The sequence below is a fragment of the Leptodactylus fuscus genome, chromosome 2 (genome assembly GCF_031893055.1).
Source record: "Leptodactylus fuscus isolate aLepFus1 chromosome 2, aLepFus1.hap2, whole genome shotgun sequence".
Lineage (NCBI taxonomy): Eukaryota > Metazoa > Chordata > Amphibia > Anura > Leptodactylidae > Leptodactylus > Leptodactylus fuscus.
In genome coordinates this window covers 177,155,611-177,168,949 of record NC_134266.1, presented here as the reverse complement: position 1 = coordinate 177,168,949, position 13,339 = coordinate 177,155,611, and the positions used below count along the sequence as shown (strand labels likewise).

The following is a 13,339-nucleotide window of genomic DNA, read 5'->3' as shown; positions in this document are numbered from 1 at the left end:
AGTGGGGAGACATGGGAGGCAGTAGGATAACTTCTGATTAAAGAGCAGAAGTGAAGGGGTGTTCAAGTTTCAGCAGAGAGTTTCTCAGGATTATTTTGTTAGGTTAGACTGAGCTAATGGAGACACAGTTGCAGATAATTGACTATACTCCCTGCTAATAACTTAGGACAAGCTGTAGTCATTGAAAACAATATTGGTGTAGCTGCTGGGGAACCCTGGGAGGAAGGAAATGACAAGACAGTGAGTCCTAAACTGAACCCTCCTCCCTGTCCCTGCTTCTTTCCTCATTGACCTAGGCAACAGTGCACAACTGGGCTCCAGTCTCTTCTTTTGATACAGGTGATAACACAGAACTCAGACAAGACAAACAACAAACAGGAGGTCAGCTTGCCAAGGGGTCAAAAACAATCGAACAGTGCAGTACAAAATCAAAATCCAAGAGAGTAGTCACAAGAAAGGTCAAAGGTCAGAACTATAAATACAAAGAGTAACAGTTTAGAGCCAGAACGCACAGAAAGACAAATATCAAGCACTAAGGTGAGAGTGGAAAAACAATATACAGTATAGGAAGAAAGAACCTGCCCCAGACTTCATTGGAAGGAAAGATGTCAATCACCCAAGTAAGGCAGAGATAACTATTTGAGGAGCAGAGGTAAACAAAGGTGTAAAAGATGTGTGTGGTGGAAAAATCAATTACAGAGGTGATGGAATAAAGCAGTACAACAGTACTGTTGTCAGATAGTACAACAACAACCTAAAGCGAGGAATTATAGCTGGACACGACTCCTGTGCTGTAGCATGCAGCTGGAGGATGGCACTAAAGTCCGAATGGGCAAAGACATTACAATTTGTCTTTTCTATCCAAACGACCACAGCTTATCTGTGCGTGTGTGCATGTTTGTGTGTGTGTATGTGTGTTTGTGTGTTTTTTGAACAAACTGTCTTCTTTTTAAATGAATGTTACAGTTTCAAAAGTGATGACATATCACTAGTTCTCAGAAGTCAGATCTCCACCAATCCTGAGAATGAAGTAGACTCAGCGCTAGTTTATAATGAATGTGAATATGTTCTAGAATTCTGCCATTACTGCATTACATTGTTTGTTGTCATTTGTACAAATAAAAGAGTGCAGAATCCCATTCTCTATATAATATGATGGAGAATAATTTTCTTGAAATTTAACCTTGAGAAACACTATTTATATGAGTAGATGTCTTAGAATATCAGTCATTGATGGCAACTCTCTAGAGAAAGTATTTGAGCTGCTGTAGTTTGTACAGTATTACAGCTACTCTGATGGTCTAATCATTTTAGCAAGATACTGCACATTGCCCAAAGACTCTGCTGCCTGAGATGAACTATAGAAAAGGTTTCCCCACCAAAACTATCTTTGGTAATGTGATGGGGCCCACTATTTAGGACACATTGCCCCATTGGCAGATCAAAAAATCCCCTTATTTGGCCCCCACATAGTATAACACCTACTTTTTGTTGGCATCCATACGATATACTACCCCCATTTTTCTATCCCCCTACACGGTATATGACCCTGTTTTCCAGACCCTGCGCACGGTATATAACCCATTTTTTTTTCAAACCCTTAACAGAGTATATGACTTTTTAGCCCACCACACAGTATATGACTCTTTTTGTCTCATAATATATGACCCTACTTTTTATGGCCCCAACAGTATTTGACTTCTTTCTTATGCCCTCACAAAATATGTGACTCTTTTCTTATGGCCCACCACAGTAATTGACCCCCTTTTTTGCCCCCAAAAAGTATATGACCATCTTTTAATGCTCTTGAAACAGTACATGATTCCTCCTTAAAGACCCCTCATAGTATATGACCCTTTTTATGACCCCATACACAGTTTATGACTCCCTTTTTATGGCCCCCACTCAGTGTATGACCCCCTTGTTATGGCTTCCACACAGTATATGACCCCCTTTTTTAAGACCTTACATACAGTTTAGGACCCCCTTTTTATAGCCCACATACAGTATACGCCCCCTTTTTTCCAACATCACCACCACCACCACCATTAAGTTTAGGATCCCTTTTTTAACCCCCCCCTCCCCCTCACACACAGTATATTACCCTCCCCAGGATATGTTAGGCCACTATGTATTGTAATATTGCAATAGATAGCAGCTTATACAGTAATTATTGCTCACCTGTCCATGCTTCTGTCCAGGTCAAACTCTGCTGTCATCTAAAGGTTGCACTGTAACCAACACTGAACTATTCCAGGACGTTGTTTGTAGCATCCTGGCATTTTTCAGCATTGTGACATAAGTGCAGGAGGCAGCGGAGGGCAGCCAGTACAAGAACCTGGACAGGTAAGTAAATATTTTTGGCATTTTCCTATTGCAATAACACAATGATTAGATTAAGTAGTTGATGATTAAAAGAAAATGCCGCAACTCCGCTCCCCCAGTTTATTCCATGAAGCGTCACCTGATTCCATCACCTCAGATCGCCTTATGGAAGGTGTGTGCCTTCATATCTATTATTATGGAGTATGTTTAAAATCAAACATTTAACATGAATAGGGAAGTAAATTTATTGGAAAACTCCAACTTAGCATAAGTAGAATATACCACTGCTAAGTCAATCTAATGTCAAATGAACCAAATAATCACATGTCATAACTATGGGCTTGAGACTTTTTTCTTATAAGGCTACAATGTATTCATTGTAAAAGTCTAATCAGTATATGCCCATCAGAAGGAATAACTTCTGTCCATGAATTTTAGTGACCATTAAGTCAAGTAGTAAAATGACCATAAATGAATTATTAACCCTAGAATGTAAAAGTTAATAAAGACAACAAATTACACAAAGTATTGGACACAATATACCTGATTTAGATGGCAGTTATAGATTTTGTTTTCTTTAGCAAATTATGTGTGTTCAAAGTGTTGATGATCAATGTGTCCTGCAATTCACACTAATTCATGCAGCTAGCTGTGTTCTTCATCGACACGCCAGCTGAGCGATCCACAGTTAAAGGAAACAGCTAGGCAATTGTAATATAAATTGTAATTATAGAGTATCTTTTCTTATTATCTTACATATCATGTAACAGTATGGGGATGGTATAATGATCTAAGTGATAATCAAACAGACTGATACTGACTTTCCCTACATTTATCCTCAGTTCTGTCCCTTAATGGTGACCTTCCACCATCAGCCACCATAGATCCTACAGTCTCAAAATATTTCCTTAATTGAAATCCTAATCTGAAATCCTGACCCTAACATCTGGAGAACACTAGGACCCAGAGAACAGAATCCCAAGGTAGAAGACCTGAACACAAAAAATGATCTAAGAACAGATTCCTACACCAGGCCCCTGGTGTGTGGGCTGGTCAGCATACATGCATGCTGTATCTATGGGTATGTAGAAAAACTTTTCAGCTATTATGTTTCCTGCTCCATGCAGTCTATCCCTTACTGGTGTTTTGATTGACCATATGCATTTGCTTTGTGACTATTCCACCCTTGCTGGCTGGACTAGCCAGCTATGAGTATATAGATATGACTGTGGATACATCTGATATTTGACATATTCTATACAAATTGGATTGTCCCTTTTTGCACTAGCCAAGAATTTGTCACTTTATGACATATGTTAGGGATTATCTAATTATTTTTTACTTTGCCTAACTTTTTCAGATGCATTGGAGCATTTAACCCATTGTTTGATGTATACACACCCTTTACTTACTGAACCTGCCCTCATACCTACCTGTTGGTAGAATATGTCCTGTCACTTTTTAATATGTTGTCCCTTGTCTTTTGTAATTAATAAATAATAAATTTTATGATTATTGGTAGCATTTTCTTTCCGTTTCTTTTGTTTACCCCTTGTGTTGGGCTTGAAAATGCATGCATACTATGACCTCATACTGGGTATTCTCACTAGATGTGTCAATTATTGATCTTTTATACCCTTTCCTCATGCTTGTGTATTTGACTTCACTGATGGTAAGAGCTGCAAAGCAGTTTCCCAGTGACTACCTGAACAATATCGATGGGAACTTCACCTCCTTTTAGCTAAATCATCTGGATTCAATCACTAAATAGACTTCTGGATCCTGAGTGGCTCCTTATAAATTATGATGTGTAGATACTCAGACAACCCCATCCACTCCTCCTTTTAATCTAATGTCATCCACAGGATATCATAATCTTAGACTAAAATGTGACTAAGTGACCCTTATGGAGGCTTGGTTAACCTTGTAGGAGGCATGGGTAACCACATATGGGGTAGGGTTAGCCATTAAAGAGGTATTCCCATGTACATAATCATATCTATATTTGTAGATAATGAAAAGTTAAACAGTTTTGCAAATATAAGTAATTAAAAATTCTGCAAAGTTTTAAAGATTTTCTCTAACTTTCTTAGGGGTGAGAGTCTGTTATCTTGATTGGTTGCCAATGGATACAACCACTAATGCAGAAACTTTCTATGGTCTGGGACTTGTCAGGAGCCCAGCCATGATTTTCTTATTGTAGCCGGGTTATCAGGCAGGGACATTACATGTATCAGAAGATATCCCGGCCACAATAAAGAATTCATGGCTGATTTTCAGATATTAGAAAACTCCTGCATTCATGGTCATATCTACTGGCAACCGATCAAGACAACAGACTGTGACCACAAAAAATTTAGAGAAAATCTTTAAAACTCTGCCAAACATTGAATTACTTATATTTGCAAAAATGTTTAACTTTTAATTATCTACAAATTTAAAAATAATTATGTACATGGGACTACCCCTTTAAGGGGGAAGATTAAGTGAGCTGATGTGGTCTAGTCAGGGGTTGACCCCATCATTCACATTCATGAACAACACATCGCTACTGAACAAACTAATAGGCAAATGATGACAAACAGGAGAACTCCATTTCATAACAGCATAAGGAAAAATGGAAAGGAAGGAAGAAGCAAACAAACCATTCAGACATAATGGTCATGTCTAACTTCAGTTAACCTCTAAGTACAGAGTCTGCAAAAATAGAAATCATCCAAATGCATTTTATTAACCCAAATGAAATGTATCAGGCCTGCTTGGTGTGGGGTTCATAGTCATCTCCCTACTTTCAAGATTTGAGAATGACGACTTCCCAAGGAGCAGATAAAGCTGAGAATACTCTCTTCATCTTTAATAGTTCTATTAAAATAATATTTAAAGGGATTCTACCATTAAAACCTTTTTTTTTTTTTTTTTGTGGATAAGACGTCGGAATAGCCTTTTGAAAGGCTATTTGTCTCTTACCTTTAGACGTGGTCTACGCTGCGCCGTTCCTTAGAAATACCGGTTTTTACCGGTATGCAAATGAGTTCTCTCGCAACGATGGGGGCGGGCCCCAGCGCTCAAACAGTGATGGGGGTGTCCCCACCGCTGCCAGACAAGTGTCGTTCATAGCGTCATCTTCAATGTCTTCTTCCGGCGCAGGCTCGTAACTTCTAGGCCTCGGGCAGAGCAGACTGCGCAGGTCACAGGTCACGGGAAAATGGCCGCTTGCACAGTATTGTTAGTGGCCATTTTCCCGTAGCCTGTGTGCCTGCGCAGTCTGCTCTGCTCTGCTAGAAGTTACGAGCCTGAGCCAGAAGAAGACATTGAAGATGACGCGGTGGACGAAGAAGGAGGCGGTGCTGGAGACATTTCTCTGGTAGCGGTGGGGACGACCCCATCGCTGTTTGAGCGCTGGGGCCCGCCCTCATCGCTGCGAGAGAACTCATTTGCAGACCGGTAAAAACCAGTATTTCTAAGGAACGGCGCAGTGGAGATCACGTCTAAAGGTAAGAGATGAATAGCCGATGTCTTATCCACAAAAAAAAAGGTTTTAATGGTAGAATCCCTTTAAGCAGGCGGATATATGAGTTGAGCAGGCCAGTGCTTGCTAGGGGCTTTCAACTCACCTCAATACATTTCCAGTAACCTCTCAAGGTACACTTAAGATTCACCAGTGTAAGAGTATCAATGGGAACAAGATCACCCTCATACAAAAGCTACTGATAAGAAAACACTATTAAGCAACAAACCAAGAGTGAGAAAGAAATGGTGTTTGTCTTTTATGTAGACAGAATATTAACATTGTTTAATTCGAAGTAGATAAAAAACATTCTTTATTCATATTCAGAGAAATTGTTCAGTGTGATCTTCAGGATGACATAAGTTACTGTTAGTTATTGCCTGTACACAAGGTATCTCTTAAGTACTGTAATGAAATATATGAGCAATTAAATAACATATGCAGGAGAATGTATGCTAACAGGCATCAGCACATTCTTCTGTTGACAGCTAAAAAATCATGTACAATACGAAAAACTTTATTCTTTATGATGAGTTTTTAATGAGTTTTTTTTTTTTTAAATTGGGAGAGTAAAGAGTTTTTGTCATTTTTTTTTTCTTTTTTTAGAATTCCTCAACCATACAGATGTACTGTAGCATTTGTCAACAAATCACATCTGTTTTGTACTATAAAATACTATGCAATTGTGTAGTGCAATGACTTTCGTATAAAGTGAATACTGTGCAAATGTCAGCACAAATGAACTTTTTGTACTGTGTAAATGCATTTTCATCCCAATTGTCGCAGGTGAGGCCACACCCTGGGTGCGCATAACAGTTCATCAACAGGATATTAATTAGAAGCTGATAATCTTGGCAGCAATATTGTATTCTGACACAAAAAAGGTATGCTGACTATGCGAATGGTGATGGACCTTTCAACAGGACATAAATGGTTTCAGGCTGATTATGATGGGAGTCCTCTGAAAACTTTTTCGGCCTTCAATATTTTCCCTCCTTCATATAGTGTGTTTGTCATGCTGACCAGGGCCCCCAAACACTGTACTATAGTATAAAAGTCCTTCATGGTGGATAGCGCCATACACACATTGCTCCCCACAATGCACTACATTAAATAAAGCCATACAGAAATAGTCCATGCACAAAATACATTTAAATCACCCCAAAATATATAGTGCCAAGATAAGGAAAGAGTCCTTCAAGTTGGTATATCGAAATATACCATAAAAATAATACCCTTTAGTGCTCAACATGTATGTTGCCCTAAAAGTGCCCCAAATAAAATTGTGCCATATAGATAGTGTCCTTAAACAGAATCTTAAATTTTGTTTCCATGTATAGTGGCCCAAATGCCCAATAAAAAAGTATCATGTAGTGTTCTCAGAAGTGCCTTATACACTGTCTACCAATAAGTATTTGGACACCCATGCAAATGAAGATATCTGCGGTCGATCAATACCATCCGTAAGGAAGCATCTGCTGGGTTCTACCAACTATTGAATATGAATAAATATTGTTTTTCTATTCTACCACAGGTGTCCAAATACTTATTGGTAGACAGTGTATAAAATTATGCCCCTCCAATTAGTCCCTGTAAACCAGTTCCATATAGAATGTTATAGGAATGTGCAATAGAGATGAGAGAATCTCACAAAATTCATTTGGAGTCCAATGTCATGACTATTCATACAGATGATGTACTACTCTATGTAACTAATGTGTAAAGGTGTGTTATCTTATTCTTATAGCCTGCATTTCTAATGCTTCAGTAGCTAACTTTTATAATTGTGTCCAGTCGTGTTTCTGAGTATTAGACATCCGTATGTAAACCTATTCATTATCAATAAAAGCAGAACATTTTAAAATTTTGTTAGAGTCTTGTAACTTTGTAAACAAATTGACATAATTCTGAGATTTACAACACACAATAGGTATTCAACTGATCGTAAGTTTGTTTTAGGATTCCAATGTATCATGAAACCAATTAATCACAATATCAAGACAAGCTAAGAAATGCCTTGAAAGGCTGCAATCCACACTTTCCACTGTGGGGTTATACATAGACACAAATAGGATGGGAAACATATCTTTATGATAACTTGAGACCATGTTATGTTTGGAAAGACTGCTTAACTTGTCATACATATATCTAAAGGCTTAATAAGCCTCCACACACCTATATGGTGGTCTCTCCCTAAGGAGTGACAATATTCCCTTATACATATATCTAGACAGACCCAGCCAAGAGGACAGGTAAAGGAGGACACAAACCTGTATTACAGTAGAGTTAAGGAAAAACACATCCATAACAGATTGGGCTAATATGTTAAGAGGAGCACACTGGTAACATGATAACATTTTTAGCTATTTTTATTTCTGTACACATTTAATAGCCCAAAAATCTAGTTTGCAAAGGTTAGTGCACAAAAGCATAGTGTCAGTTCCATTATGTGACACAGAGGGACAGGGACGGACCCATGAAAATAATGATTTCTTTCTTTCACTATTAAGGAAGAGTCTTCTTTACTTTTTGTCTAATTGTCTCAGTGGATTGGTCTGCCACCATTACCCTTGTGTATCGTCATTTGAGAATGTATGTAGTGCTATAGGTCAGTACAAACTTAGACTGTATATACAGTACATTGGGCACTGTCTTCACATACATAGTTGCTAAAAACAGGATTTTAGCAGTTTCTGACAGAAAAAAATATAAAATATTCATTATTATTCAATGCTAGCATATTTCTTCATGTGGGATTTATGTAAATGGCCACTTCCAAAAAAACATTTAAAACAAAATAAATTCTACAAAATATAAAAATAGTAAGTGATAATTTGTACTCAATCATATCATAAAATAAGAGAAAGATTGGGTAAATAAGGAATGCAAATACCCGAAACAATCTACTGAAGCCTTCTATACACATTGGTACATTCACATCTACTTCTCTATGATTAATCCACAAAGTACTAACTGGTCGTTCTCTCTGAAATGATTATATAGATCAATGCAAGAAAAGGTTTCCTAATGGTCACGCATAATGGTTTGCAAATTATTCACTAATTTTACATTCCTTAAGATAACTATTATCATGATGTATGTTATTGCCATTGATTATTTCTGCTGATATATAAACAGATGGAGAGCTAGCTAGATATATATGACTTAGTTAATGAATACTAGATAGAAAGATATAATAGATAGATAGATAGATAGATAGATAGATAGAAGATAGATAGATAGATAGATAGTCATTCATTTATACTGCATCCTTAGCCATCTACGGTATAATTTCTTTCTAGAATAAAATTAAACAAAACTCACTTCCAATATCAGGTCTCAGTTTCTTATCATATTCTTTCAGCAACTTGTTGAGTATCAGTGTGGCATCTGTGTCTTGTGTTTTTGGAGCCAGCACCCATTTTTGGTTAAATGTTAAGTCTTCATATTCATCATCTTCAATTTTTCTGGAACTGTAGCAATACAATTCAACAAGGGGAAAAAAATGTAAGCACAAATTGCATATAAAAGTCATTTTAAATGAATATGTTAAGTTTTCTGAGACTGTGTACAGCCTTGGAAGATGTTGTTAGTTTATAACAGATGGGGCTGTGTACAGATGTAGCCTCTATAACTTGAATCTGATATCGCACAACAAGAGCCACTGAATGCAAAAGTCAAGTAAAATAAGGCTGCAACTGTTTACTTGTTAGCTCCATGCTAATGTGAATGAAACGTGATATAGCCATAAATCAGAAGTCACATAGAATGAAACTTCTCTAGATAACCAGATACAATTGCATTAAAAAATGTAATTTAGGATAGCGATCCTCTCAGAGAAGATGACTAGTATACATAATATATGATGGAAATAAAATTTGGTACCAGGAAAGCTGGTCTGGATCTGGGAAACGAGGGGGGAGGGTCTTCTTAATAAAGCGGTCAGTGGTTTTGGCCTCCATACACCCATTTGTACTTGGCAAAGTCAGACAACCTGACATTTTAACATAGACATTTTTACTTGAATCATGACTAGTTTTAATTAACCTTTAATAATGTATGCAACAGTATCTCCTAAGAAGATTTTGGAACCCAATGTTGAAGCTGTCCATCAGACAAGAGCAAGGATAAGCCATCACATTAACAATGCTCTTAAGCATTACTACATGTAATAGAGCTGAGATGGAATAAGAAGGTGACCAGTGTATGTTACAGAATTAATATCCCTGTCACAGGCCTTACAAGAAAAATGGATTAGAGTCAGGTAGACGGAGAAACCAAACTCCTATGATATTTTTCACACTGTGTTAAAGTTTTCAAGGGGAAATACTATATATTGGTTCTTTTACTGGTCCACAACTGGATTTCACCAGTACCCATTATCCTGCTTTCCATCTGTATTGCTCCGGGGTTTCTTTCTACTGAATCCATCTTACCAGTTCTGTCACTGTATTGTTACCTCAAATGACAGTACTTATGTAATATTTTATCATAATAACAATAGCAATGCCACATACTAAAAATATCATGACTGTATCCCCTTACCATTGGTTGATCGGCACAATACCAATGTCTTTATAATCTATATTATTCAGAATCTCCAAATGGAAATGTATAGAACAAGCCATGCACAGATTGACCCCAATATAACAATATATGATATATTGAAGAAGAACGTAGAACTCCAACAGGTAGGTGTATCAGCTAATATGCTGCTTTACTTTACAGATACATTGATTGATCATGGAATAAATCGTCTATATTACAGACAATATACATTTATAAAGCAATAATCTAGGAGAAGTTTCCTGCTGTAGAGTCAGCATCGGTATAGCTGTACTATCAATTGCCTCACTTCAATTTCCTCACTAATATGAGAAGAATCAATCACTTTCATCAGGATGCTCTGAATGGGGAACGACTTAAATGCGGATTATCAGCAGGGGAAAGAGAACAAACAAGAGTTTCTATTGCAGAGCAATACGATCACCACAAAAAACAGCATCACAATACGATTCCATTATGACTTACCAGGCTTGAAATACTGACAATAAGAGGAAAAGCACTAGGAGCTTAGCAGACATAACTGCAATGTGTGCAATCAGATGCAACAGAGTAAAAGGAACAGCAATGTACATAGAATATCCACAGTGTAAAACGTTTCCTTTCCAAAGTAGAATCGAATAGTTGGCTACTTTGCAGGTTTGCACTGTGCTGATAGGTATGCTTCCAGATGAAATAGCAAGGCTGGCTCCTTAGACTTGTCTGGAGAAAAGATCCTGCACTTTTATTGTAATTATTCTCAGCTTGAAGTAACGTCGCTTCTGCTTAGTATATGTACAATGGGTTTTATATTGCAGCTGGTGATCCAAAAGCAATGAAGTACACAAGGCACAGTGGATGAAGCACACCTATTTCCAAAGTGTAGTATCAAAATCGTCACTTCCAACAGGCATCAGAGCAATGAAGTCTGACTCCCTCCACTGTAAGCAGATATAGAAATGTAAGGGTTTAAATCCACCAGCACCATATTCCTGCATCCATGGAATGTAATGGCAACATGTGCACATATGCAGCAAGGCTTACTCTCTAAGAGGAGCATCCCAGTAGCAGGAGGAAATATGGTCACTAAGTGCAATCTGCATGTATCAAGAAACCTGGGCTCAGTACATTACTGCTCACTTCATCCAGTCACGCAGTACTTGTTGTCCTTGCAACTGAGAAATGATTCTTAAGAATTGAGGCGGAGAGATAGAGTATGAGAGCCATGACTGGATACAATGTGAACAGAAGTTGACAGACGTAAATCACAGAGGATGACAATCGTGAGACGGAAATCTACATATTCCAACAGATGACAGTCTAGGAAATGTTTGGTTATTAAGAAAGACACAACATTGTATAATAATCATGAGTCTGACATCTCAGTTCACTACCAAAGCTACTGACTTGAAGAGCTCCTAGGAATAGAACAACATGTCCATAAATCAGTTCTTGGTGTTGTAAGCCTTGAATCTCATCATCTTCTCATAATGGAGACACAACTTCCCAATGCCAGGGCTATGCACTACTCTGCTTCATTAGCTGGCATTGCTTCTGAGCAGTGCAAACTGCAAGGAGAAAGTTCATTTTCTGGAAAAACATTAACCCTTTCAAGGACAGCAGCTTTTTCACTCCACTGGTATAGACAAGGGAACCACGTAACTGCTTTCTTGAGCCAGATGCGAAGATGATTTACTGTATAATTGCTTTTATGATGGGTGAAGGAGCCTTGCAATGCTTGATAAGCACAATGAAGTAAATGTGAAGTTTGTGACGTGAAAAAACAGGATCATAAGATTTTGTCTCTGTGAGTAGAATCAAATAGAACTGGTAGACACAGTTGTCAGTCAATTTATTTCCAATTCATCCATCCTTTAATGAATATGTCTACTCTGGTCCTGGTAGTATCACATATTACTGTATATAAAGGAATAAACGGGAATAAGTTTCCTGTTGAAGAGTCACAGCAGCATCAGTACAGCTGTACTATCAGTCACATCAGTTTCCTTACTAATATGAGAAGAATCAATCACTTTCATCAGAATGCTCTGAATGACGAATGACTTAGGATGACTTAAAATGCGGATTAACAGCAGGGGAAAGAGAGCAAACAAGCGTTTTCTATTGCAGAGCAATACCACAAAACACAGCATCACAATACGATTCCATTATGACTTACCAGGCTTGGAATACTGACAATAAGAGGAAAAGCACTAGGAGCTTAGCAGACATAACTGCGGTGGATGCAATCAGATGCAACTGAGTAAAAGGACCAGTAATGTACATAGGATATCCACAATGGAAAATTCTTCCTCTTCAAAGTAGGATAGTATGGCTGGCTACTTTGCAGGTTTGCACTGTGCTGATAGGTATGCTTCCAGATGAAATAGCAAGGCTGGCTCCTTAGACTTGTCTGGAGAAAAGATCCTGCACTTTTATTGTAATTATTCTCAGCTTGAAGTAACGTCGCTTCTCCTGCTTCACTTAGTATATGTACAATGGGTTTTATATTGCAGTTGGTGATCGAAAAGCAATGAAGTACACAAGGCACAGTGGATGAAGCACACCTATTTCCAAAGTGTAGTAATAAAACCTTCACTTCCAACAGGCATCAGAGCAATGAAGTCTGACTCCCTCCACTGTAAGCAGATATAGAAGTGCAAGGGTTTAGATCCACCAGCACCATATTCCTGCAGAAATCAGCTCTTAGTCTCGTAAGCCTTGAATCTCACCATCTTCTCATAAGAGAAATACACGACTTGACAATGCCACTGCTATGCACTATGCTGCTTCATTAGCCAGCCTAGCGTTGCTTCGGAGCACTAGAAACTGCAAGCAGAAAGTTCATTCTCCGTGAACAACATTAACCCTTTTAATGACAGGAGATCATTCTCATCACTGTTACAGACAAGGGAACATCTTCCTGCTTTCAGGCAGCAGGTGTGAAGATGATCTATAATACGT

At 38.0% G+C, this 13,339-nt stretch overlaps 1 protein-coding gene across 3 annotated transcripts in view; it reads right to left on the bottom strand.

Moving 5' to 3' along the window:
• Positions 1-13,138, bottom strand: part of GABRG3 (gamma-aminobutyric acid type A receptor subunit gamma3) — a 417,910-nt gene extending 404,772 nt beyond the window's left edge. For 2 of the 3 annotated variants that reach the window (XM_075265197.1, XM_075265198.1), the window contains exons 1-2: positions 12,555-13,138; positions 9,158-9,306 (exon numbers count right to left, since the gene is read on the bottom strand). In XM_075265197.1, the coding sequence (XP_075121298.1) occupies positions 9,158-9,306; positions 12,555-12,661 (256 nt within the window). In that variant the 5' untranslated portion in view covers positions 12,662-13,138. Of the gene's footprint in view, positions 1-9,157; positions 9,307-10,864; positions 10,933-12,554 lie in introns of those variants that run through there. The other variant, XM_075265199.1, reaches the window with a different exon arrangement.
• Positions 13,139-13,339: the final 201 nt, after the last annotated feature.